The sequence below is a fragment of the Aethalodelphis obliquidens genome, unplaced genomic scaffold (genome assembly GCF_003676395.1).
Source record: "Aethalodelphis obliquidens isolate GAN/ISIS:26980383/991018 unplaced genomic scaffold, ASM367639v1 scaffold58, whole genome shotgun sequence".
NCBI classification, from domain to species: Eukaryota; Metazoa; Chordata; class Mammalia; order Artiodactyla; family Delphinidae; genus Aethalodelphis; species Aethalodelphis obliquidens.
This window is the reverse complement of record NW_020838002.1, coordinates 626,030-653,859: the sequence shown is the minus strand read 5'-3', so window position 1 is coordinate 653,859 and position 27,830 is coordinate 626,030. Positions and strand designations below refer to the sequence as shown.

The following is a 27,830-nucleotide window of genomic DNA, read 5'->3' as shown; positions in this document are numbered from 1 at the left end:
TTGAAGTAACCTTTTGGATACATTGGGTTAAATGAAATATGTTGTTAAAGTTAATTTTACTGTCTTACTTTTTTACATTAACTACTATAAAGTTTAAAATTGCAAATGTAGCTTTGCTTTCTATTTCTATGGGCAGCTGCTCTAGACTAGCTCTTGGGCCCACATCATAACCATTGTAACACAGCCAAGATTTAGCATCAGATGTGACTGTCCACAGAGTATCTTATTTCACTTTAAAAAATTATTTTGTTTACTTTTAAAATTCAAACAATACCAAAGGGCACAAGATGAAAACTGAGTCTTGTACCCCCTGCCCCTCCTTTTCCTGATTCCTCTTGGTTTCTCCCCAAGAAGTAAGCATCACCCCAGTTTCTTGTACACTCTGCCAGAGATACCAGGACACATTGCTCCCCAGCGCCCCCACTGCTTCCATCACTCCCTGTTGTCTCATGCCTCACCTATCTCATTTATGTTGCCTGCTGACCACTGTGAGCATTTGAGTATAGCCTAGAGGGCAGCAGCTTGTGATAAACAAGAGTCCATAGGGACAAGAACACGGTGAGAGATAAATGTTAATTAACTTGCGTACAGTGACGTGAGGAATGAGCAGTGGGACTTATTCTCTAATTATCCTCCAAACATTTGCTATTTCTAATTTCTTTGAAAAACTGGCATCAAGGATTCTAACCTGACCAGTGGGACCAGGGACACCCACATGGGGGAATGTTAAGAAAGTGCTCTGCATGCTCTGCTAGTGCCTATGTGCCATTGTGTCCCACCAAGCTCCCCTTAGGAGGCATTTTCCTCTTTGGAGACCAGATAACTGGAGATGGAGAATTATTTGCTTAAAGCCTTGTGAATCAGGGATTGAATTAAATGACATTAAGCTAGAAATAACTTTTCTAAGACAAGTTTTAATATGTTAATTAAAGTGGACTAACCTTGAATTTTCACAGTTTAAGGATAAAAGGTGGCCTGAATATGAGTCAATATATGTTTAGAAAGAGCTTTTATGCTATCATCTTTATAATTATTGAAGCAAGTCCTTACAGCATGGAGGATGCGGAAAGGATAAAGAATATGTCAGACTTGGTTAAAGAAGATGGCAATTTCCTGAGTCCCACCTCAGACCTATCTGGTCAGTCTGGGGGTGGAGCTGGGGCTGCATCCAGATATGGTGCTCAGAATTTCATCTTGTACACTTCTTTGTAATAAATAGAAACCAAGCATTGTTCAGGTACTGGGGATACAGCAGGAAACAAGAAAGGTAAATAAAAACATGCCTATATTATTTCCCAACCCCCCCAAAAATATATTTAAATTTATAGGAGTGTACTCAGCCTATGCTTGATTTGAGCTGGCACAGGTAATTAAGGTGTTTTCCCAGCCCACAAAAGGAGCAGAGAAGCAGATATTTCCGTGGGGGCAGTAATGCTGGTCAATCAGCTAATACCACCTTGATTTTGGTTACTCTGTCCAATTGGTCACTCATTAGAGAGTCCAAAAAGTTGGATACAGACAACCAACAATGAGAGGCTTGGCAAGAACTCTGGAGCACTCAAAGGCCTAGCAGGCTAAGATTTAAAGCAGAGTTCTAGTCCAGCTAAGGGAATTGGAGAACTAATCCTGAAACCAAAACTGAACCACAGTGATACAGATGAGGCTTGCTTGCTGAGGGTTAGGAGAAGCACAGTGAAGCAGAAAGAGACAAAATTTGAAATCAGACAGTCTGCATCCAAACTCTGACTCTTTAACTCACTAGCTATGTGACACTCAGCAAGTTGCATAACCCTCTGTGTGTTAGTTACCTCATCCGGAAAATGGGAAGATCACACCTACTTTGCAGATTTCGTGTAAGAATTTTAAATGTTCATAAAGCACGTAAGAAGACACAGAGGCAAATTATTAAATTTAAATTTTATTCATAAGATTAAATTATTAAAATAATATTAAATTAATGAAATCATTGGTTGGCAGCAGTGGATCAATAAACAATTAATATATAGGACTCACACCTGGAAACCTACACACCAGAGCTATAGTGGAAAAACTCATTCCAAACACCTCTCTCTGCTGTCCCCTCCCTGGTCAGATATTGGGCAATGCTGGGGTATCGGTGAAGGGCTTCGGTGCCAACAACTATGTGAGGCAAGAACATGCCCAGCCTAATGCCAGCCACCTGCCCATGGTATCCTTGAGAGAGATGGAGGATAAAGAACATTCTCTTTATGTAGCCTACACCTTTGCAGATCAGGCAACATTTTTCACACAGGTCTCAATTCCTCCTGTCATTACCACCAGCACCAATCATGTTCAATGCATGCTTTGCTGCAGTGGTGCTGCCTAGCATCCCTGAAGAGTTCGAATTGAAAGATACCATCTGTTATTTGAAGAGTCAATATTGCCATACACAGGTTCATTTTTTTATCTTAATAACAATAATAGGATTAGTATAATAACAAGCAGCACATTTGATCATTTCATCTGGCTTTTCAATACTGACTCCAAAATCCTAGTCTCTTCACATAGGAAGAGTAGTGACTCAGATAGATGGGCTAGAGAGATGAGTAAACTTAGCATTCCTAAGGAAGAATCTATCCTCCCTGCAGGGTTAAGAGTGGTGAGTGAGATCTTGAAAGTATTTCAACCCTCCTGTGCAACTTCATCTATGGCAACTCAAAGCCAATCATTCTGGTCCAGTTCCATTTTCTTTTTTAACTACATCTCAGTCACTTCCTGCCTAACTGCTCCAACTCACGAGCTCCAAATATTTCTCTTCTCTTTCTTTCAAAGCTACGTTGCAAAAATACCTGCTCCTAACGCTCCCCATCCTTTGTTTCCATCTCCCCTCTTAGCATCTAATCCTCTCCATTTCTACTCAGTGCTCTAAAATCTACATGGCACAAACATCTGGGCAAGCACTGAGAGGAGCTCCATATCCAGATGAATGATATCATGTAAATGGTATGTCCAGATGTCAGGCTGATTTTTTTCTATTTTTCTATGGGCTCTGGTATTTGTGTATCCACAGCCTTAGTGCTCCAGCATTTCTAACTGAGTCAGTATGCTAGTGTAGCCTCCGTGTTAAATAATGTAAAGGATAAACAAAAGAATAAGAGGAAGGGGAGAGGTGCTGTACTGAGCAAGAGACAGAGTTAATTGGTTGATTTCTAGTCTCGAGTCTGCCACTTGTACAATCTTAGATAAGTCTCTCAACCTCCCTGTGTTCCAGTTTCCAGGTTTATTGAGTAAAATGTTGGGCTTGACTATCTCTGAAGTCCTTTTAACTCTAAAATCCACACTACCCTAATTTTGCCAATTTATGTATATGCCACACTGTAGTGAGGCCAATAATTTGACTCCAGTTGTTTCTGCCACATTGTTTATTCTTGCAGTGATGCCTCCAGAGTGCCTACATGAGCAAGCAGCCTACTGGCTTCTTGAATTCAGCATTTACAAATCAGCCCTTTGGCATCTTGAGCTACTCTGCAGGAAACCGACTAAGTGGTGTTCTTAAATCTCTTAGGCTCACTAATTACATTCAAAGAAGACCTATTACACACCTCAGCAGAGCGGTCAGAGACACATGATAGGAAACCTCTGTTGCCAAGAAAGGACACCTAATTTATATGACATGATTGTCGGACCTTCTTCACTAATTCTGTTAGGCACTAAGCCAACATTATGAGCTTGGTCACCCAGTTGCTAAGCCAACACTAGGATAGTCAGGTATGATCCATTTCTCAACAACCAGCAAGTTGTGGACTGGGATTTCACCTGCCACCTGGGGGCCTAGAAATCCCCAAGGATATTCAGGCCAGGCCTGGCAAAACAAATTAAACCCAGTCTGGCATATCTGTGGGGAATCATAGTTGGGCTTTAAGAGTTTGTCCCCAATCCCAAAAGCTACTTATAATCTAAATGATTTCCCAAACACTCTTTCTGCCAACTTCTGACCTATTCTCTTTTAAGAGCTGTAGAATTTGGAATCAAACAGGCCATGGCTGGACTCTGGCTCTGCCAATTTCTAACTCTGCAGCTTTAGTTAAAGTCATGTAACCCCTTTGAGCCTCCATCTCCTCCTCTGTAGAACACGGATAATAATGCCTTCCTCACATGGGCAGTGTAGGGATTAAGTGGAGATACAAGTGCAAGGCCTAGCACACACCACAGTCACTGCTGCTGTCATCGATGTTAGGGTTACAGCCATCAGCCCAATGTATTCACTCAAATTACAGTAAAAGACAATCTGCTAGAGAAGACTGTACCCTAAAGGCAAGAGTGTCAGCACTCCTCTGTTAGGAGAGAGCAGAGCCTCTGCCAGCTTTATATAGAAAAATAAATTGGGACCATTATCAAATTTCTAAAGTTTACAGAGTCAGTGAGAAATGGAGTGCAGCGTCTCTATGGTAGCTTTGAAGGTGTTGTCTGAGACAGTGGGAAGACCATGAGTTTTGGGTCATAAAGTCTTCTTTTGAGTGCTAGTGGCCTCGCTTGCTTCTCCTATAACCTTGAGTAGAGTCTTTAGCCTATCTGTACCTAGTTTTCTGATCCATAAATTGACGCAGCATCTAACACATAGTAAGTCCTCAAAAGTTGTGGGTGCCCTCCACCCCGTCTCTCCCAACCAACTGAATGCAAGTAGCCTTGTGCACGTCAGATAGCCATCTCTCTCTTTTACACAGTTGAAATTCTGTTTCCTGTCTGATACTCCATTTGTAGTGTTACATTTCTGTATAAGCTGTGGGGAATTATTTCTGAGTATTTAGAGATTTCAGTCAGACTGCCTTGAGAGAGAATGAAATGGAAATGTCACATAAGCTTTGTAATACACCAAACAAATAACTACTTATTGACTCTTTTGTAATTTCTGAAGGTAAGGTTTACTCAAGCTTAGCTGTCCACAATAAACATCAACCCTACAAGTGTTATCTCCATAAAAAAAAAAAAAGTCAATGTGTTTATTTTGTGAATTGAGTCTTTCTAAAAAGTTGAGTTTTTTAAAAAAGATACTCCTCCTCTTTTTTTTTTTTTTTTTTTCCCAATCTGGTAACAGGAAGTTTGACAACCTGAGGGACTTGTTCCAGAATCACATCTGATACCCCATGCAAACTCAAGGATAAATCTACCTTGTTGTGCATATATCTTTTGATGGAAAAAATAAGTTAAATTGTTTCTTTACAATTGCTCTATAACTCAGACATACATTATTTTTTTAACATCTTTATTGGAGTATAATTGCTTTACAATGGTGTGTTAGTTTCTGCTTTATACAAAGTGAACCAGTTATACATATACATATGTCCCCATATCTCTTCCCTCTGGCAACTTCTTCCCTGCCACCATCCCTATCTCACCCCTCTAGGTGGTCACAAAGCACCGAGCTGATCTCCCTGTGCTATGTGGCTGCTTCCCACTAGCTATCTATTTTACGTTTGGTAGTGTATATATATCCATGCCACTCTCTCACTTTGTCCCAGCTTACACTTCTCCCTCCCTGTATCCTCAAGTCCATTCTCTAGTAGGTCTGCATCTTTATTCCCGTCTTGCCCCTAGGTTCTACATGACCATTTTTTTAAATTCCATATATATGTGTTAGCATACAGTATCTATTTTCTCTTTCTGACTTATTTCACTCTGTATGACAGACTCTAGGTCCATCCACCTCACTACAAATAATTCAATTTTGTTTCTTTTTATGGCTGAGTAATTTTCCATTGTATATATGTACCACATCTTCTTTATCCTTTCATCTGTTGTTGGACACTTAGGTTGCTTCCATGTCCTGGCTATTGTAAATAGAGCTGCAATGAACATTTTGGTACATGACTCTTTTTGAATTATGGTTTTCTCAGAGTATATGCCCAGTAGTGGGATTACTGGGTCGTATTGTAGTTCTACTTTTAGTTCTTTAAGGAACATCCATAGGGTTCTCCATAGTGGCTGTATCAATTTACATTCCCAACAGCAGTACAAGAGGGTCCTCTTTTCTCCACACCCTCTCCAGCATTTATTGTTTGCAGATTTTTTGATGATGGCCATTCTGACCGGTGTGAGATGATATCTCATTGTAGTTTTGATTTGCATTTCCCTAATGATTAATGAGGTTGAGCATTCTTTCATGTGTTTGTTGGCAATCCATATATCTTCTTTCGAGAAATGTCTATTTAGATCTTCTGCCCGTTTTTGGATTGAGTTGTTTGTTTTTTTGATATTGAGCTGCATGAGCTGCTTGTAAATTTTGGAGATTAATCCTTTGTCAATTGCTTCATTTGCAAATATTTTCTCCCATTCTGAGGGTTGTCTTTTCATCTTGTTTATGGTTTCCTCTGCTGTGCAAAAGCTTTTAAGTTTCATTTGGTACAATTTGTTTATTTTTGTTTTTATTTCCATTTCTCTAGGAGGTGGGTCAGAAAGGATCTTGCTGTGATTTATGTCATAGAGTGTTCTGCCTATGTTTTCCTCTAAGGGTTTGATAGTGTCTGGCGTTAAATTTAGGTCTTTAATCTATTTTGAGTTTAGTTTTGTGTATGGTGTTAGGGAGTGTTGTAATTTCATTATTTTACATGTACATGTCCAGTTTTCCCAGCACCACTTATTGAAGAGGCTGTCTTCTCTGCACTGTATATTCTTCCCTCCTTTATCAAAGATAAGGTGACCATAAGTGCCTGGGTTTATGTCTGGGCTTTCTATCCTGTTCCATTGATCTACATTTCTGTTTTTGTTCCAGTACCATACTGTCTTGATTACTGTAGCTTTGTAGTATAGTCTGACATCAGGCACCCTGATTCCTCGAACTCCATTTTTCTATCTCAAGATTGCTTTGGCTACTCAGGGTCTTGTGTGTTTCCATAAAAATCGTGAGTTTTTTTTTGTTCTAGTTCTGTGAAAAATGCCATTGGTAGTTTGATACAGATTACATTGAACTGTAGATTTCTTGGGGTAGTAGAGTCATTTTCACAATGTTGATTCTTCCGATCCAAGAACACAGTATATCTCTCCATCTAGTTGTATCATCTTTAATTTTGTTCATCAGTGTCTTATAATTTTCTGCATACAGGTCTTTTGTCTCCTTAGGTAGGTTTATTCCTAGATAATTTATTCTTTTTGTTGCAATGGTAAATGGGAGTGTTTTCTTAATTTCATTTTCAGATTTTTCATCATTAGCATATAGGAATGCAAGAGATTTCTGTGCATTAATTTTGTATCCTGATACTTTACCCAACTCATTGATTAGCTCTAGTAGTTTTCTGGTAGCATCTTTAGGATTCTCTATGTATAGTATCATGTCATCTGCAAACAGTGACAGCTTTATTTCTTCTTTTCTGATTTGGATTCCTTTTATTTCTTTTTCTTCTCTGATGGCTGTGGGTAAAACTTCCAAAACTATGTTGAATAATAGTGGTGAGAGTGGGCAACCTTGTCTTGTTCCTGATCTTAGTGGAAATGGTTTCAGTTTTTCACCATTGAGGACGATGTTGGCTGTGGGTTTGTCATACATGGCCTTTATTACATTGAGGAACCTTCCCTCCATGCCTACTGTCTTGAGGGTTTTTATCATAAGTGGGTGTTGAATTTTGTCAAAAACTTTTTCTGCATGTATTGAGATGATCATATGGTTTTTCTCCTTCAATTTGTTAACATGGTGTAGCACATTGATTGATTTGTATATGTTGAAGAATGCTTTGATTCCTGGGATAAATTCCACTTGATCATGGTGTATAATCATTTTAAGATGCTGTTGGATTCTGTTTGCTAGTATTTTGTTGAGGATTTTTGCATCTGTGATATTGGCCTGTAGTTTTCTTTCTTTGTTACATCTTTGTCTGGTTTTGGTATCAGGGTGATGGTGGCCTCATAGATTGAGTTTGGGAGTGTTCCTCCCTCTGCTATATTTGGAAGAGTTTGAGAAGGATAGGTGTTATCTCTTCTCTAAATGTTTAATAGAATTCGCCTGTGAAGCCATCTGGTCCTGGGCTTTTTTTGTTGGAAGATTTTCAATTACAGTTTCAATTTCAGTGCTTGTGATTGGTCTGTTTATATTTTCTATTTCTTCCTGGTTCAGTCTTGGATGGTTGTGCTTTTCTAAGACTGTGTCCATTTCTTCCAAGTTTTCCATTTTATTGGCATATAGTTGCTTGTAGTAATCTCTCATCACCCTTTATATTTCTGCAGTGTCTGTTGTTCCTTCTCCTTTTTCATTTCTAATTCTATTGATTTAAGTCTTCTCCCTTTTTTTCTTGATGAGTCTGGCTAATGGTTTTTCAATTTTGTTTATCTTCTCAAAGAACGGTTTTTAGTTTTATTGATATTTGCTGTTCTTTCCTTTATTTATTTTTCATTTATTTCTGCAGTGATCTTTATGATTTCTTTCCTTCTGGTAACTTTGGGTTTTTTCTGTTCTTCATTCTCTAATTGCTTTAGGTGTAAGTTTAGGTTTTTTATTTTAGATGTGTCTTGTTTCTTGAGGAAGGATTGTATTGATATAAACTTCCCTCTTAGAACTGCTTTTGCTGCATCCCATAGGTTTTGGGTCATTGTGTTTTCATTGTCATTTGTTTCTAGGAATTTTCTGATTTCCTCTTTGATTTCTTCACTGATCTCTTGTTTATTAAGTAGTGTATTCTTTATCCTCCATGTGTTTGTATTTTTTACATATATTTTCCTGTAATTGATATCTAGTCTCAAAGTGTTGTGGTCAGAAAAAATACTTGATACAATTTCAATTTTCTTAATTTTAGCTTTTGTCACATGCTTGAGGCAAGCATCCCATGAATGAGGGAGCCAGGGCTTGATCTCACATGTCTCTGACTCTAAAGCCTGTACTTTTAACCACTGGGAATTATTTGATTGCACAACCGATTACCTAACAATGCTTTCTTCAAATATGAGTTGATAGCCTAGTAACCCCCCAGAGTGCTTGGGATTACTTATATTAGTCAGGGTTCTCCAGAGACACAGAATTAATACAATGAGTATATACATGTAGAAAGAGATTTATTTAAGGAATTGGCTCATTTGATTATGGAGGCTGCACATCCGTAATCTGTAGGATGTGCTGGCAGGCTGAAGATCCAAGAAACAGTTGATACTGTAGTTCAGGTCCTAAGGTCAATTACTGCAGAATTACTTCTTGCTCTGGAGAGGCCATTCTTTTTGTTCTATTCAGATTTACAACTGACTGAATGAGGCCCACCCATATTATGAGGGGAACTCTGCTTTATTCAAAGCCCACTGAATTAAACGTTTATCTCATTCAAAACTACCCTCACAGAAATATCCAAAATAATGTTTGGTCAATTACCCAGGCACCATGGCTGAGACAAGTTAACACATAAAATTAACCATCAAATTTACCTTCAAATACCATTTGATTTCTTTACTACATCTTGTTCAAACAGCTCCTAACCAGTTGTGTTGACACCACACATAACAAGTTGATATATGTAATTATATAGTATATATATATATTTTTTTCTATATTATATAATTTAAAAAGTCAGTAATATTAAAATTGTTCTCCAAATGTCAATCTTATGGAAGGAGAGCCAGTTTGTAATAATGCATATCTGTTATAGGATAAATCCAAGGAGAAACAGGCCAAGACACAGATTAATCAAACTATCAAAAATTAAATACAAAGAAAAAATATTAAAAGCAACAAGGGAAAAACAACAAATAGCACAAAAAGGAATCGCCATAAGGTTAACAGCTGATCTTTCAGCAGAAACTCTGCAAGCCAGAAGGGAGTGGCAGGCCATATTTAAAGTGATGAAAGGGAAAAACCTACAACAAAGATTACTCTACCCAGCAAGGATCTCATTCAGATTTGATGGAGAAATTAAAAGCTTTACAGACAAGCAAAAGCTTAGAGAATTCAGCATCACCAAACCAGCTTTACAACAAATGCTAAAGGAACTTCTCTAGGCAAGAAACACAAGAGAAGGAAAAGACCTACAATAACAAACCCAAAACAATTAAGAAAATGGTAATAGGAACATACATATTGATAATTCACTTTAATGTAAATGGATTAAATGCTCCAACCAAAAGACATAAACTGGCTGAATGGATAGAAAAACCAGACCCATATATATGCTGCCTACAAGAGACCCACTTCAGACCTAGGGACACATACAGACTGAAAGTGAGGGGATAGAAAAAGATATTCCATGGAAATGGAAATCAAGAGATAGCTGGAGTAGCAATTCTCATACCATACAAAATAGACTTTAAAACAAAGACTGTTACAAGAGACAAAGAAGGACACTACATAATGATCAAGGGATTAGTCCAAGAAGAAAATATAATAATTATAAACATTTATGCACCCAAAATAGGAGCACCTCAATACGTAAGGCAAATGCTAACAGCCATAAAAGGGGAAATCTACAGTAACAAAATCATAGTAGGGGACTTTAAAACCCCACGTTCACCAGTTGACAGATCATCCAAAATGAAAATAAATAAGGAAACACAAGGTTTTGGGTTGTTTTTTTTTTGTTTTTGTTTTGTTTTGTTTTGTTTTGTTTTGTTTGCACTATGCGGGCCTCTCACTCTTGTGGCCTCTCCCATTGTGGAGCACAGGATCTGGACGCGCAGGCTCAGCAGCCATGGCTCATGGGCCCAGCTACTCCACGGCATGTGGGATATTCCCGGACCAGGGCACAAACTCGTGTCCCCTGAATCGGCAGGCAGACTCTCAACCACTGCGCCATCAGGGAAACCCCAGGAAACACAATCTTTAAATGATACATTAAACAAGGTAGACTTAATTGATATTTATAGGACATTCCATCCAAAAACAACAGAATATGCTTTCTTCTCAAGTGCTCATGGAACATCCTGCAGGACAGATCATGTCTTGGGTCACAAATCAAGTCTTGGTAAAATTTTAAAAAATGAAACTGTATCAAGTGTCTTTTCTGACCACAACACTTTGAGACTAGATATCAATTACAGGAAAACATCTGCAAAAAATAAAAATACATAGAGGCTAAAAAATACACTACTTAATAACCAAGAGATCAGTGAAGAAATCAAAGAGGAAATCAGAAAATACCTAGAAACAAATGACAATTGAAAACACAATGACCTAAAACTTATGAGATGCAGCAAAAGCAGTTCTAAGTGGGAAGTTTATAGCAATACAATCCTTCCTCAAGAAACAAGAAAAATCTAAAATAAAACACCTAACCTTACACCTAAAGCAATTAGAAAACAAAGAAGAGCAAAACCCCAAATTTAGCAGAAGGAAAGAAATCATAAAGATTAGATCAAAAATAAATGAAAAAGAAAATAACAAAGCTCAATAAAACTAAAATCTGGTTCTTTGAGAAGATAAACAAAATTGATAAACCATTAGCCAGACTCATCAAGAAAAAAAAGAGAGAAGACACAAATCAATAGAATTAGAAATGAAAAAGGAGAAGTAACAACTGACACTGCAGAAATACAAAGAATCATGAGGGTTTACTACAAGCAGCTATATGCCAATAAAATGGACAACCTGGAAGAAATGGACAACTTCTTAGAAAAGCACAACATTCCAAGACTGAACCAGGAAGAAATAGAAAATATAAACAGACCAATCCAAGCACTGAAATTGGAACTGTGATTAAAAATCTTCCAACACACAAAAGTCTAGGACCAGATGGTTTCACAGGCGAATTCTATCAAACATTTAGAGAAGAGCTAACACCTATCCTTCGCAAACTCTTCCAAAATATAGCAGAGGGAGGAACAGTCTCAAACTCATTCTATGAGCCCACCATCACCCTGATACCAAAGCCAGACAAAGACGTAACAAAGAAAGAAAACTACAGGCCAATATCACTGATGAACAGAGATGCAAAAATCGTCAACAAAATACTAGCAAACAGAATCCAACAGCACACCAAAAGGATCATACACCATGATCAAGTGGGGTTTATCCCAGGAATGCAAGAATACTTCAATATATGCAAATCAATCAATGTGATAACCATAAAAACAAATTGAAGGATAAAGACTATATGATCATCTCAATAGATGAAGAAAAGCTTTTGACAAAATTCAACACCAAATTATGATAAAAACCCTCCAGATAGTAGGCATCGAGGGAACTTACCTCAACATAATAAAGGCCATATATGACAAACCCACAGCCAACATCGTCCTCCATGGCGAAAAACTGAAACCATTTCCACTAAGATAAGGAACAAGACAAGGTTGCCCACTCTCACCACTATTATTCACAATAGTTTGGAAGTTTTAGCCACAGCAAGCAGAGAAGAATAGGAAATAAAAGAATCCAAATCAGAAAAGAATAATTAAAACTGTCACTGTTTGCAAATGACATGATACTCTACATAGAGAATCCTAAAGATAGTACCAGAAAACTACTAGAGCTAATCAATGAATTTGGTAAAATAGCAGGATACAAAATTAATGCATAGAAATCTCTTGCATTTGTATACACTAATGATGAAAAATCTGAAAGAGAAATTAAGGAAACACTCACATTTACCATTCCAACAGAAAGAATAAAATACCTAGGAATAAACCTACCTAAGGAGACAAAAGACCTGTATGCAGAAAATTATAAGACACTGATGAATGAAATTAAAGATGATACAAACTGATGGAGAGATATACTGTGTTCTTGGATTGGAAGAATCAACATTGTCAAAATGACTCTACTACCGAAAGCAATCTACAAATTCAATGCAATCCCTATCTATATACCACTGGCATTTTTCACAGAACTAGAACAAAAATCTCACAATTTGTATGGAAACACAAAAGACCCCAAATAGCCAAAGAAATCTTGAGAAAGAAAAATGGAGCCAGAGGAAACAGGCTCCCTGACCTCAGACTATATTACAAAGCTACAGTAATCAAGACAGTATGGTACTTGCACAAAAACAGGAATATAGATCAATGGAACAGGATAGAAAGCCCAGACATAAACCCATGCACATATGGTCCCCTTATTTTTGATAAAGGAGGCAAGAATATACAGTTGAGAAAAGACAGCCTCTTCAATAAGTGGTGCTAGGAAATCTGGACAGCTACATGTAAAAGAATGAAATTAGAACATTCCCTAACACCATACACAAAAATAAACTCAAAATGGATTAAAGACCTGAATGTAATACCAGACACTATCAAACTCTTAGAGGAAAGTACAGGCAGAACTCTCTATGACATAAATCACAGCAAGATCCTTTTTGACCCACCTCCTAGAGAAATGGAAATAAAAACAAAAATAAACAAATGGGACCTAATGAAAATTAAAAGCTTTTGCACAGCAAAGGAAATCATAAACAAGATGAAAAGACAACCCTCCGAATGGGAGAAAATATTTGCAAATGAAGCAATGGACAAAGGATTAATCTCCAAATTTACAAGCAGTTCATAAAACTCAATATCAAAAAAACAAACAACCCAATCGAAAAATGGGCAGCAGACCTAAACAGACATTTCTCTAAAGAAAATATATAGATTGCCAACAAACACATGGAGGATTGCTCAACATCACTAATCATTTGAGAAATGCAAATGAAAACTACAATGAGGTATCACCTCTCACCTGTCAGAATGGCCATCATCAAAAAATCTACAAACAATAATTGCTTCAGAGGGTGTGGAGAAGAGGGAACCTTTTTGCACTGTTGGTGGGAATGTAAATTGATGCAGCCACTCTGGAGAACAGTATGATGGTTCCTTAAAAAACTAAAAATAAAACTACCTTATGACCCAGCAATCCCACTACTGGGCATATACCCTGAGAAAACCATAATTCAAAAAGAGTCATGTAGCAAAATGTTCTTTGCAGCTCTATTTACAATAGCCAGGACATGGAAACAACCTAAGTGTCCATCGACAGATGAATGGATAAAGAAAATGTGTCACATATATACAATGGAATATTACTTAGCCATAAAAAGAAATGAAATTGAGTTATTTTTAGTGAGGTGGATGGACCCAGAATCTGTCATACAGAGTGAAGTAAGTCAGAAAGAGAAAAACAAATACTGTATCCTAACACATATATATGGAATCTTAAAAAGAAAAAAAAATAGTTATAAAGAACCTAGAGGCAGGAAGGAATAAATAGAGAATTGACTTAAAGACACAGGGAGGGTGATGGGTAAGCTGGGACAAAGTGAGAGAGTGGCATGGACTTATATATACTACCAAATGTAATATAGATAGCTAATGGGAAACAACTGCATAGCACAGGGAGATCAGCTCGGTAGTGCTTTGTGACCACCTAGAGGGGTGGGATAGGGAGGGTGGGAGGGAGAAGCAAGAGGGAGGAAATTTGAGGATATATGTATATGTATAGCTGATTCACTTTGTTATTAAACAGAAACTGACACACCATTGTAAAACAATTATTCTCCAATAAAGATGTTAAAATAAATGAAAACCAATGAACAAAATTATTTTCCGTGGGAAAAAAAAATCATTAGACTTGGAATCAGGAGACCTGGGTTTGCCACCACTGCTAGCTGTATGATTCTAGACAAGTCACTGAGCATTCACAGACCACTCTTACTTCTCCCACTTACATGGGCATCGTATCTCTCATCTCATTTTGTAGTGAATTAAAATAAAACAAAAAGGACAAGTGTGAGGCAGCCATAGGCAACCTGGATATCCCCTGCAGCTTCATCGTCTCCATTCAGTTCTGTTTCCTGGTCTACATAATACAACTTTTTCCAACATGCTGCACACCAAAGTAGTTCATTGGAAACACTGTAATTAGCATTACAGGCAAAATGACGCTGCTGCAGTGTTAATTACTTCAGTGCAGGTGTACCATCAGATATCATACATAATACTGTCAAGCCTTTTCTAAAAAAAATTAAAGTGCAACAAACCATATCCTGGTTACACAGCTTTTTTTGATTAATATAAATTAATGTTATTTCAATGTCTGGGGGAAGGGTGGGGGAATAGGTGTATTGCCTCTAATTGTGAGAACACATACGCAAATGGTAGAATTTCATATGGATTCCCCATAACTTCCTTCTCCCACTCTGTTGTCTTCATAATGGAGATTGTAAGCTCCATGAGGGCAGGGACCATGCCTGGTTTTACTCACCACACTATCCTCAGCTCCTAGCACACAGTCAGATGAATGAATGAAGATAGAGCCATGGAAGTAGAAGGAGTATGGAAGTATGGAGTGGAAGAACTAGAAAGCACTGGTTTATTCCTGATTACCCTGGTTTCATGTTTGCTTCATGGCCTTCAAAATGATCTTGGATGCTTCCCACAACTGGAGCTTTAAAATCCAAAATGAGAGACAAGTGAATCATCACAATGCAGAAGTCGGTACAAGTTCTTCATTGTGACTTTTAGAAAGCAACACTATATTCCACTGGGCTATGGGAAGTGGGTAAGATCAACACAGGTCCTGCAAGGTCAGCTAGGCACCCATTTTCAAAAGTAAATGAAGGAAAAGAATGAAAATGTTTGACCATTAAATGTATTAATTCTCACAACAAACTCATGAGGGAATTTTTTCCAATTTTTACGTGTGTAAAGTACACATCTTAACCATTTTTACTTAAACAGTTCAGCAGTATTAAGTACAACCACCGTCCATCTCCAGAATTTTTTTCATCTTGCAAAACTGTAACTCTATGCCCATTAAACAATAACTCCCATTCCTCTCTGCACCCCACCGCTGGCAGCTACCATTCTACTTTCTATCTTTATGATTTTGACTACTCTAGGACTTCATGTAAGTGGAATCAATAAGTAATTACTGATAAGGAGGGATTTATCTCTATCATTCTCATATTCATTCTCTATAAGCCTTATAGTTTTTTATTCCTCATTTTCATAGGGGAAATTGTCTTATCTCTATTTTACAATTAAGAAAACTGAGGCTTCAGGTAATTAACTGAACTACTCAAGGTCACCAAGAGGCAGACTGGGAATCTTTTGACTCAAGAGTCCTTTATTCTTCTCTCTACTGTGTGCCATTGTGTTAATTACTGGGGAAATGCAGACAAGCATAGGACATGGTCCCTGCCTTGCTTCAATGGGCAACAATTTTCTTAGGAACATTAGACAGACACATTGAGAGGATTTTTAGAAGTATGGGGAAGCCTGATATACTTGCTCATTGGAACAGAGCACATATCCTATAAGAATTTGAAGCAGCTCCTGTTATGCAGCCTTGCATACTATAGGGGCCCATGGATGTTGCTTGTTGAATTAATGCAATTTGAAGAGAATTTGAGATCCAGCCCTGCTCTGTGGGATCTACACTCCACAGCAAATGGATTTTGCATTAGATAATAAGCACTGTAATAATGTATACACAGTCTGACACAGAGTTTGCCTAATGAAATATCTGCACTAGTAAAAATGTTTATCCATAACGATGTTCATTGCAGTATTTTTTTTAATTGAGTGAAAGATTCTTTAAATTGTGTAGTGCTTTACAATTTTCAAAAGTTTCACAAAGATGATTTCATATAATCCCATGTTAACCCTTTTTTTCTACTACGCCTAAATTGCTCCTCCCTCCTTCCCACTCCCCACTGGTAACCACTAGTTTGCTCTCTATATCTCATTGTAATATTTTTTAACAATAGTGAAAAAGTGAAAGGGCTATAAAGATTCAATAATAAGTCATATATGTTTACAGTGGAATATTATGAAGCTATTTCAAAGTGATATTGCAAAAGAACAGTTAATAACCTAGAAATATTCATGTGACTAAAAATAATATATATGTACTATATATATATTAATGTATAAATATGTAACAAATATATTAAATATATTATATGTGTGTTGTGTATAATATATTAAATATATAAATTTATATATATTAAATTATTATATATTATATATATATATATAAAATCATATACCCTTGTATGTGAAAAGCATTTATTATCACACATATAAAATGATCCCATTAAAATATAGATATATACGGTTATGAGTGTGAAAAGTTATACACCAAAATATTAGTGGTGATTATTGGTTTACTGTAGAATTTTGGCTAATTTTTATTTCATTGAGCTGTTCTCTGTCTTCCTACCCATGTATAATACCTGTATATTATCTTAATAATTAGAAAAAATAAATTTTGCTTAAAGATGAATGCAGTGTCAAACACAAATCTATCTCTATCATTTTACTGCAAAGAAAGTCATAAATTGGGACAAGAAAAGAAAACAAACTCTCATTATGTCATACTGACTGAATATACATTTATTTGAGACTGGAGAACAGACATAGAGTCTTTGATAGGGATCATTTGGTTGCAAGGAATAGATAATTTAAGAAAAAAATAAATCCCTTTGTAAGATGTAAAGTATCAGAGAAAGTACAGCCCAGGCCTCATGAAGGAACTGGAACAAAGAGATACAAAGGGTTTCTGAAGGTGAAGTTGATATTCTCTCTAATTCTATCTCTGCATGGTTTCCTCTGTCACTCTTGGCATATCTGCTGCTTTCTTCTCTTATTCTGGTATGACTTTCCAGCTGATTAGCAGACTGACTGTCTGAGCCCCAAGTGACTTTCTAGTTCAGCTACTCAACAAAGACTGTCCAGAGCTTCTGTTGATAGTTCCAGAGTCACATGACAGAGAAGATGATTGACTTAGTGTATATCAGTTAGTTTTTGCTCTATAACAAACTATCTCAAAGCTTAGGGACTGAAAACAACCAAATTTTTAGCTCCCCAGTATATGGGAAGCTATGGTCTGTGGGAAATTCTTCTGGCCCAGGCCAGACTAAGACAGTCAACTGGTGGATCAGTCGTGGAATGGCCAGCCTAGGATGGCTTCTCCTGGGATAGTTCTCCTCACTCTGGATCATCCTCCAGCAGGCTAGCCCAGGCTTGTTTGCATGGTGGTCTCGAGTTTCCAAAAAGGAGTAAGGACACGTGCAAGTCCTCTAGAGGCCTACTCTCAGAATAAGCATGTTGTATCCACTACGTGCTATTGGCCAAAGCAAGTGACAAGGCCAGTACAGATTCAAGGGGTGGAGAAACAGATGGCCCTATCTTGATGGGAACAGCTACAAGGTCACATTGTAAGTAGTGTAGTTACAAGGAGTGGAAGAATTCTAGCCATTTTTGCAATCTGCACATAATCTGCCAGCGACTCAGGCTGACACAGCCTCCATCTTGTAGCTATACCACATTTACAACTTTCCACATTGCCCCTTGATTGATGAAGCAGGGGAAGAAAGAGACTGGAGAATCTTACATAAGCTTTTCACTGTTTCATTGGTCATGTTCCCTCACAGACCATGGCCAACAGCAGCACATGGGCTCCACCTTATAGCAAGATGGTGCTATAGTGAGTCAGTGGAGTATTTTGGTATTTGAACATTACCTGAGCTCTGCCTCCTGTCAGATCAGCACTGCATTTGATTCTCATAGGAGTGCAAACCCTACTGTGAACTGCACATGTGAGGGATCTAGGTTGTGCACTCCTTATGAGAATCTAATGCCTGATGATCTGAGGTAGAACTGAGGCAGTGATGCTAGCTCTGGGGAGTGGTTGCAAATACAGATTGTCATTAGTAGAGGTTTGATTGAACAGGAACCATAATAAATCAATTGCTTGCAGACTCATATCAAAACCCTATCTGTGAGTGGTAAGTGAAAACAAGCTCAGGACTCCCACTGATTCTGCATTATGGTTAGTTGTATAATTATTTCATTATATATTACAATGTAATAATAATAAAAATAAACTGCATGATAAATGTAATGCACTTGAATCATCCTGAAACATTCACCCCCCAGTCCGTGGGAAAAATTGTCTTCCACGAAACCTGTCCCTGGTGCCAAAATTTTGGGGACCACTGCCTTAAAGGATCCCTAGGGCTGGGCCCAAAGGAGTCAGAGTAAGCAGGTAGAAAATCCAAGTAGCTCAGCAACCCATAGCCCAGAAGCATTCCATCCAGACCCATTCAAAGTCTCCCTTAAGTTTTCAATCTGCTCCTAGAGCTAAGTCAACACAGAAGACTAAGACAATAGACTCACAGGTAGGAATCAGTGTTCTAGAATCAAATGTTGAGAAGTGCTATGGTCATAATCAACAAAATGAAGCTGAGCATCAAGTTCAAGAGAAAAGGAGGGAAAGAAACCCCAAGCAGTAAGGTTCAGCGGGCAGGGGCTGAAGCAAGATAGAATAGGAAGTCTGTGAAATGGGAAGCTTATATGAATCTCTTTAGCTTAGCACTGAGGCCACAAACTGCAAGAAAGTATCAGAGCTCTGACTCTTTGCAGTGTCTGGTTGCAGCAGTTAGAGAAGGACCTAAACCAAGACACACCATACTGAATGCTTGAGACTATAAACCTAAGCCTCAGTCTCCCCCTAAGGTTTGTTCCTATTCACTCATTTTAGCTTACTTGTCTCTCTTTTGGTCTTTGTAGCATCTCATCCTTACTAACTGCTCTCTCCAATTTCTCACACCTGAGATTTTAACTTTTGCAGCATCTTTACATTCCAAATATTTATGGTAAGAAGACAATTTAATTCTTTATAAGTGCAATGTCCAAAATATTAGTCACAGTTGATGAGGTTTCCTTTGAGTTCCTACCTCAGATTCCTAAATGATAATGTGGCTTATGACTCACAGAAAGTACCATAGATGCCAGGTAGGGCAAAAGTGCTCTCTGGGGAGGCTGTCACTCCCTACTCCACATGTGGAATTAGCCTAGTGTCTTCCTATCAAAAGGAAGCAAAAGGCATTGGTCTAAGCACCATGCTGGGTTGAGTGAGAAATTGTGAGAAATGGAAGGAGGAGAGTCTTGTTTGACCTGTTGCTCATTGCCTTGCAGGTCAGTGGGACCATGTACAACACTGGAAGACATGTGTCCCTGCGCCTGGACAAGGAGCACTTGGTCAACGTATCAGGAGGGCCCATGACATACAGCCACCGGCTGGAGGAGGTCCGGCTACACTTTGGTAGTGAGGATAGCCAAGGGTCAGAGCACCTCCTCAACGGACAAGCCTTCTCTGGGGAGGTATGTGAGGTTATTGAAGTACTACGGGTAAGTGCCAATTAATAAGATTTGATGCTTATTTATATCCAAGGTGTGATGACAGATGGAAAGACTGCTCTTGCATCTATGAAATAAGAAGGTCTATGCCTCCTTTCTCCATCTGTCTTTTGCAAGTTGACATAGAAGTTTATAATGAGCTTCCAGTGTTTTCCAGGGAAGACCACAGTGAAACTTGATATTTCCTCCTGAGACATTGAGAGACAGCTCTCTTGTGACTAATGCCCTAAGATATTGCCAGATCATTATTTCAATCCTAAACCCTCACCTTACATGTACATCTTCATTTACACCTATCTATGCAATCTATGCAATCAGCCCCCTATATGTCACATATGTTTGCATAGATTCCATAATTCTCCCTTCTGGCAGAATGGGTCTTATTTGCACAAAACTATTACGTATAGCGAAATAAATGTCAGGGAACTAAATAGTCTGAGTTTCTGCAGAATGTGCCGCCATTAATGGTGAGTGTCACTGTGTCTATCATCAGCCCAGACAGAACTCAGGCCACATCAGTGAGCCAAACCACACCTTCAGTTATAGGACAAGAGCCACAATTTAAACAAATATCATGTGTGCTATGACATATGACACTTGATAAGCAGGGTGTAGTTAATTTGACCTCTTTTACCTCCCTTATACTTGAGGGTGGTTATCAACTAAAGGTCAGGTGTCCTTATATGCTAAATATCTTGTAACTAGGTTTCTGTTTAAGAGTCCTCAATAACTGATGTCAAGAAGGTCTTCAAATAACAGAAGTATGTATTTCACTATTGGCTTGGTCTTTTTAACATTTTTAATCAAGATCATGTTTAAACGTGGCATTGTTTTTAATATAGTAAGGCCACACACTGAGAAAGAGATCCACAGCTGAATGAGTCCAGTGGCCAGATTTTAATGATCATTCAAAATGCATCAACTGAGAACCTACCTAGGCACTGTGCTAGTTACCAGGGATACGGATATATATATATATATATATATATATATATATATATAAAGACATAGTTCTTACCACAGAGGAACTCAAAGAATACTATATTCAAATCATTAAAGTATAATGTCATGCTGTAATGGAGGTGTACAAAGGCCTTGGCCAACTCTAAGGAAGAAGTGACAAATTTTCCTTGAAGCGTGCAGGAGAAGTTTCACAGAGGAGGTGCCCTTTGAACTGGGCTGAGAAGAGAAGCAATGCAGAACAAGTTTCAGAACATCAGCTTTGGCATCAAAGAACCTGAGTTTGTACCTCCTGCTGTGATACACAGTAACTGTGTGACCTTGAGATGGTTACTTGATCCTTCTAAGGCTGAGTTTATATACCTCTCCAGGTTGTTTTGAAAATTAAGTGGGATTAAAGATGTAAGGATCACTAGAAGTACTCAATAGTTGATAGACAACAAAGATAAAGCTGGAAATGAGGAACAACAAAGTCGCCAAGGTGTGTCAAAGCACTGTGCATGGGGGAAGCTGCACGTGGATTTCATCTGTGGTCTATTAGTAATGGCTGCATAGAGGACCGGGTTGAGCAGGCATATGAGTCTCCTTCCTGAATCTGTAGGGAAAAAAAGCTAGGGATGATTAGGGATGTCTGCCAAAGGGACATGAGAATGTAATGGGAAATTCTGAAGAGTTACAGATCCTGAACTAACATATAGCAGGGAATATGATGAAAGCAGGGCAAAAACTCATGAACTGAGAATGACTGGGGGACTGCCAGTCTGAATTAGAGACTATTTAAAATTAGATAAACTCTTCCTTTTTAAATACGTTATTTTAAGATTTGTATTCATTTTCTTTGTTGACTGACGTTTATTTGCTGTCATTTCTTTGTTTTTCTCCCCTACTGAACTATTAAATTCCAGTGCCTATCACAATATTGTCTCAGAATAAAAATGAATTTATGAATGAATTTATTAAATGAATGAGTGAAAAAATATAGATGGTTACCAGGCTAAAACCTTTACCTTGTAGAATTTCCTAAAGTTGCTTGTGTCTTCAATATATAATAAGGGTGCTTTGTAACTTGTATATAAACTACAATTTTGGAGTAAATGAGGGCTTCCAAAACCCTTAAGGGAAACATATAACAATTTGATCTTGATGTATTAATTTTCCTAGACCTACCCCGGACCACAGGTATCAGCTGCTCCAAAGAACCTGCATTTTTAAAGCTCCCAGGAGAGTATGAATATTAGGTTTGTGAAGCACTCCCTCAGTAGTACCTTATTAAGTGTTCTCAATGAAAAAAGCATTTAAACAGAGTTGCGAATTAGAATTAACTGGGGAAAATTGCCAAAATATTTACATTTGAATCCTCCGGAAGCAGCTGAATTAGTCTGCAGAGAAGTGGTCCAGGAATGTGCATTTGTAAAAATTTTTGCGACAGAATTTGGTTAGTGACCACTGTGTCAATTTCAGCTCAGTTTCTGCCTGAATTATCCCAGTTTTCTAAAGAAGGAGGACTTAATCAACAAAGCCATCCTGCACAAAATTTTAAAAGGCGCACCCGAAGTAATTGCCCCCTGGACATGGCAGAGCTGGGGTGCTATCTAGACTAATGGTGTTTGGAGAACAGCTTCCCAAGCAGAGCAGCCACGCACACATCCCCTGCTCCAAGGAAAAATTGACATTCAGCCTCAGCACAAATAGTTACACTTTGCTCTGAGTACACCACATCAGATATATCACATTTCTTTCCGAGCCCCTGAGTATGAGTGGTCTAAAAACTGGTGTGAGTTTAGGTGCAAAAATCCAGAATATTGAAAGCACCAAAACATGTCATGTGGAAAGAGTTGGATAGGCATTGATTTTTGAGATACCTCAAAGATATTGCAGGTTCCAGGCCACTGCAATAAAACGAATATCACAATAAAGCAAGTCACGTGAATTCAGTGCATATCAAAGTTATGTTTATACTATACTACAGTAAGTATGCAATAGCACTATATCTAAAAAAGCATTGTGCATACCTTAATTTAAAAATACTTTATTGCTAAAAAATGCTAACCATCATCTGAGTCTTCAGTGAGTCACAGTAGTAACATCAAAGAACTGATCACAGACTACCTTTACAAATGTAATAATAATGAAAACTTTGAAATATTGCAAGAATTACCGAAATATGACACAGAGACATAAGCAAGCAAATGCTATTGGAAAAATGGCACTAAGAGACTTGCTCAATGCAGGGTGGCTGCAAAACTTTAATTTGTAAAGAACACAGTATCTGCACAGTACAAGAAAGTGCAACAAAACAAGGTATGCTTGCATTTAGCCCTGGGAGATCAACTCGGTGATGCTCTGTGACCACCCAGAGGGGTGGGATAGGGAAGGTGGGAGGGAGATGCAAGAGGGAGAGGATATGGGGCTATATGTATACATATAGCTGATTCACTTTATTATACAGCAGAAACTAATGCAACATTGAAAAGTAATTATACTCCAATAAAGATGTTTTAAAATAATTACTTAATAAAAATAAATAAAGGGCTTTAGTGAGCAAGAAGAGTTTAATATCTTCTATGTGGGATGAGAGGAAAACCTAGGGTCAATTGTCCAAAATTCCAGAGAGATGGCAGTCAGCTAAATATATGTTCTAACAATGAGAGTTATCTATCTATGGAATGAGTCTGCCTCTGAAAACAATGAATTCTCATCACGGGAATTATTAAGCATGGAATGGAATTTGAGGACTTCATAAAAGTGACTCATCCTAACAAGCAAGTGAGCTATGGGCTTTATTGTACCTTCTAATGCCAAAACTCTACTCAACCCATGATCTCCTTCGGGAAAATATTTTCCAGATAGATTCTACTAAGGGTTAGCCCCAGTTAAGTAAGTATATTTCATCCATAGATTAACTGTTTATTTTTATTTTGAGCTATTTTCAGAGCTGCCTTTGTTCTCTATTTTGAGCTATCCTCTGAGAGGACCTAGGTAAACACTTCGGCTGCAAAGCATTTGTTTATTGTGTTGACAATGAATAATCACATTGCCATCTGCCCCATCTATCATTGCTGATCACGATAAACCAGTTAATGCCGGGCATTTTCCTTGATGCAGTGCAGCGGTCGTTATCTGAAGAGCTGTAGATTAATTGCAGTCTTGTCTAGTGAGGTTATTGTAATTGATGGTCATTATTTGCTTTGTTTTATAAAGCTGTGTGGATGTACCACACAGTCAGCAACTGTGTTTTTATAAAAATTATTCATGTCCTACACAAGAACTCCTGGATGCATTGTCAGGGATTGGTGATAAATGAGCATATTCAGAGATTCAAACATCTCGATTTTTTTAAGATGGGAAAATTAACCGTTTTTAATAAGTAAGACATTTAGCTTGCTAATCGTGTCTGAGTGGTTAGATTGATGTCCAATACAAAGTAGGGTATTAATGAAAAGAAAAAAATATATTAACCAGGAAAAAGATAATATTTGAAAAGAATCATGCCCATGGATTAAGTTGCAGTAGTGAGTCTAGATAAGAAGAATCTTTCTTATTTGGGGAAATTGGAAGTATTCATTTTGAAAACCTTCCTTAAGTTCTTCACTTCAAAGGGTTAAGGGGGTACACTGAGAATTGCACCAGCTACTTCATGGAATACCTGCGGCCAGATTCTCCTGTTTATTTTACCCACTCTTCACATGGCTAGTGTGCTTCTGCTGTGTGCTGAGCTCAAAACCCAGCTCCTGCCCAGAGAAGCATACAGTCTATTGAGGTTTACATATGTTTATAATACAACATAATATGGGTTATACTTGAGGATTGTTCTGGAAAGGGAACTATGAAATAACTCTCTCTGGATTGTATTAAGGAGAGGATGGATGAATAACTGTGTGACCTGACACAGTTGCTGCTCCCTATGAAGGTTGGGTAGAAATACATCAACTTCTCAAGTCTCAGCCTCTTGAATCTTGATTCTGTTTAAACACATTTGAGGGAGGAAAAAGTCCATAGCTGTTGCTATGTAGATAATATTTGTTTAATTAAAAGGGGAAATAAAAGTCCCATGTAGAATATATGTATTTTTAGTGGCTCTGAATCAGAAGAGAAAACAGTTATCTCAGCGCAAACAACTGAGACTAAACAACAGAAACTGCAGGCCTTGTCCTTTTCAAGGCATCTCTGAGAGACTGGTTTCACCAAAGTAACACAAATTTGTAGGAATAAGCAACTAACACCAAATTGTCCTGAAGTGTGCAAGGGTATGAAAGTGCTGAGGAACACATGACTGAGAACAAGGGCCCCATGAGGCACTGAATAGTTTTGTGGGGAGGTACTCCGGAAATCTAATTAGCACCGTGCAGGAGGCTGGGACCTCCTGGTAGAGATGCTCCGTTGGCACAATTGGGGATTTGAGGGAGAATGAGAATTGGGATATTCAAAAATAACAGATACATGACTAATACACATAGAAGAGCTACTTGAGTGCCATGGGAATGCTGTTCCCTCTACCCTGATTACTAGCTCCACCTTCCTCCCCCTATATCCAGCACAGCCCACTTGGTTTTTCTTTCCAAGTCCCCTTCCCTCCTCCCAGCCAGTCAAGCGTTGCTGCCTCCTTTTGACTTCCAGAGAATCCTGTATATTCATCTACTACAGGAGTCCACAAACTGTAGACTGTAGGCCAAATTCAGCCAAGGAGCTAAGGATGGTTTACATTTTTAAAGGATTGTTTTTTAAAGAGAAGAATATGCAACAGAGACCACATGTGGCTTGCAAAAGCCAAAATATTTACTACCTGGCCTTTTAGAGAAAAATTTTGCTGACCCCAATCGATTAAATTACCCATTGCTATAGATTTATAACTGTTTACTCTCACTTCTGGAACCACATTTCTTGTTGATAGGAATTTTATCTTGATCATTACTGTATTCCCAGAACCTTGTACATTGGCACATGACAGCAGAGTCAATAAATGTTTGCTGAATTAAGGAATAAATAATCTTGGTAATCCCCTCAATGACAGAGACTTTTTGCTATTCATCTTTCTACATCATGCAACTAGCACAGTGCCTAACATACAGTAGGTGCTTCTTAATTGATGTTTGTGGAATTAATCAATCAATCACTGAATAAATAACTTACTCTACTATTGGTGTTTTAGTAATTGGAACTTTATAGGCTTTTTTCCCTGGAATTTTGGGTGTGTTGCATTCATTGACTATATGGGGATTATTATATATATAGCCTCATTTAAATTGAAGTGTTTTAATAAAGGCTGTCCAAAGCATCAAATTCCATTAGAAACTGGAAGAAAGAAAGAGTGATTTAGTTCACAGTAACCACTAAGAGAAGTTCTGGGCTTTCTCTGAGAAAGAGGTATGCTTTGAGGCGAGGTACTCACCTAGCCCTATTCTAAATGTGGTAAAGAACAGAAAGGGATTGAACAATTAAGTGTCACCTTGGAGGAAGTTTATTTCCATTGGAGGGACAAGGCACGGACTCGAATCAATTACTGTGCAGTGCAATCCAGAACTTATTCAGTCACACCCATAGGTGGCTACGGAATTTCACTGCTAATACCCAGTCACTGTTTACATGCTTTGTGATTTTCTTTCATTCATTCATTTAGTTAACAAATATTAATTGAGAGCCTACCATGTGCTACAGTGAATTAAATTGGTAAAAATCCTACCTGTAAGGTAATTAAGTCTAGTGGGGGTAGACAAATAATAAATAACATAATAAATGAGTAAATTTCTATGGTAAGTTAAAGTATGATAAATGCTATGGGAAAAGAAATAGATCAGAGTAAGGGGGATCAGAGGATGAGGAGTGGAGGTAGTGAGTTACAAGTGTAAATATGGTGGTCAGTGTAGACCTTATTGAGAACATGACATTTGTGAGTTTGCCATAGGGATGTCTAGGGAAAGGACATTCTAGGCATGGGCAACAACCAATTCCATAGCTTTGAAGTGGGAGAAAGCTTGAGTGTTCTAGGAAGACCAGGAGCTCACCTGTAAGTGATCAAGTGTGAGAGGTCAGAGAGAGGAGTAGGGCCGGGAGCTGCTGCAGATCATTACCCCTTTGCATGGATTTTGTATGGACTTTGGCTTTTACTTTGAATGAATTCCAAAGCACATTGACATAAATTCTCTGATTTAATCACTAAACACCAGCTCAGTGAGGTTACCCTTAGTATTATCCCCTTTATACCTGGGGAAACTAAGGCCCAAGACCATCCTGACAATAAGTGATTGAGGCTGAATTTAATTCAGGTCTTCTGATACATAACATTGCTTACCATAGGCTAATGTTTATCCATAAACCCCACAATAATCATTGTTCACCTACTCTGGGCCCTAGTCCAGTGGGGAAATTCAAAGACCTGTAGGCTGCAGGGCCTGCCTTTAAGGAGCCTTCAATCTAGTGGAAGATCCCATCTTCCCAAACAGACTGTTAACTCCCTGCAGCTACAGAGTAGGTTGTGCTTTTTAATATAACATACATGTGATAGGCACTTGGTAGATTGAATGAGTAAATGAATATCATTTAAAAGACTGCAGCTTTCAGAGTCTAAATTATGCCCAGTATATCATAAACTAAATTCTGTTGTCATAATGACAAACCTAATAAAGTCGATGGCATTATTAACAGAAGTTCTAAGTGTTAATGTCAAATTATTTACAAACATAAGGTAAGTGAATTTTCAGTGTACCTGGGAGGAGTAATGGAACAATTGATAACTGGTGTGCTAGAAAAATTCATTTAGATTCCTCGTTTCAACCCTGGAATTACTCCCAGGATCAAATCAGGGAACTTGTCTTTGCCAATACTAGAAGCCAAAG

General features: G+C 38.0%; 1 protein-coding gene across 1 annotated transcript in view; it reads left to right on the top strand.

The window, feature by feature from the left end:
* The window catches only part of CA10 (carbonic anhydrase 10 (inactive)), a 626,923-nt gene that overhangs the window by 495,798 nt on the left and 103,295 nt on the right, over positions 1-27,830 (top strand). Inside the window, exon 5 of the mRNA XM_027087088.1 lies at positions 19,816-20,001. Within this exon, the coding sequence (XP_026942889.1) occupies positions 19,816-20,001 (186 nt within the window). The remainder of the gene's footprint in view (positions 1-19,815; positions 20,002-27,830) is intronic.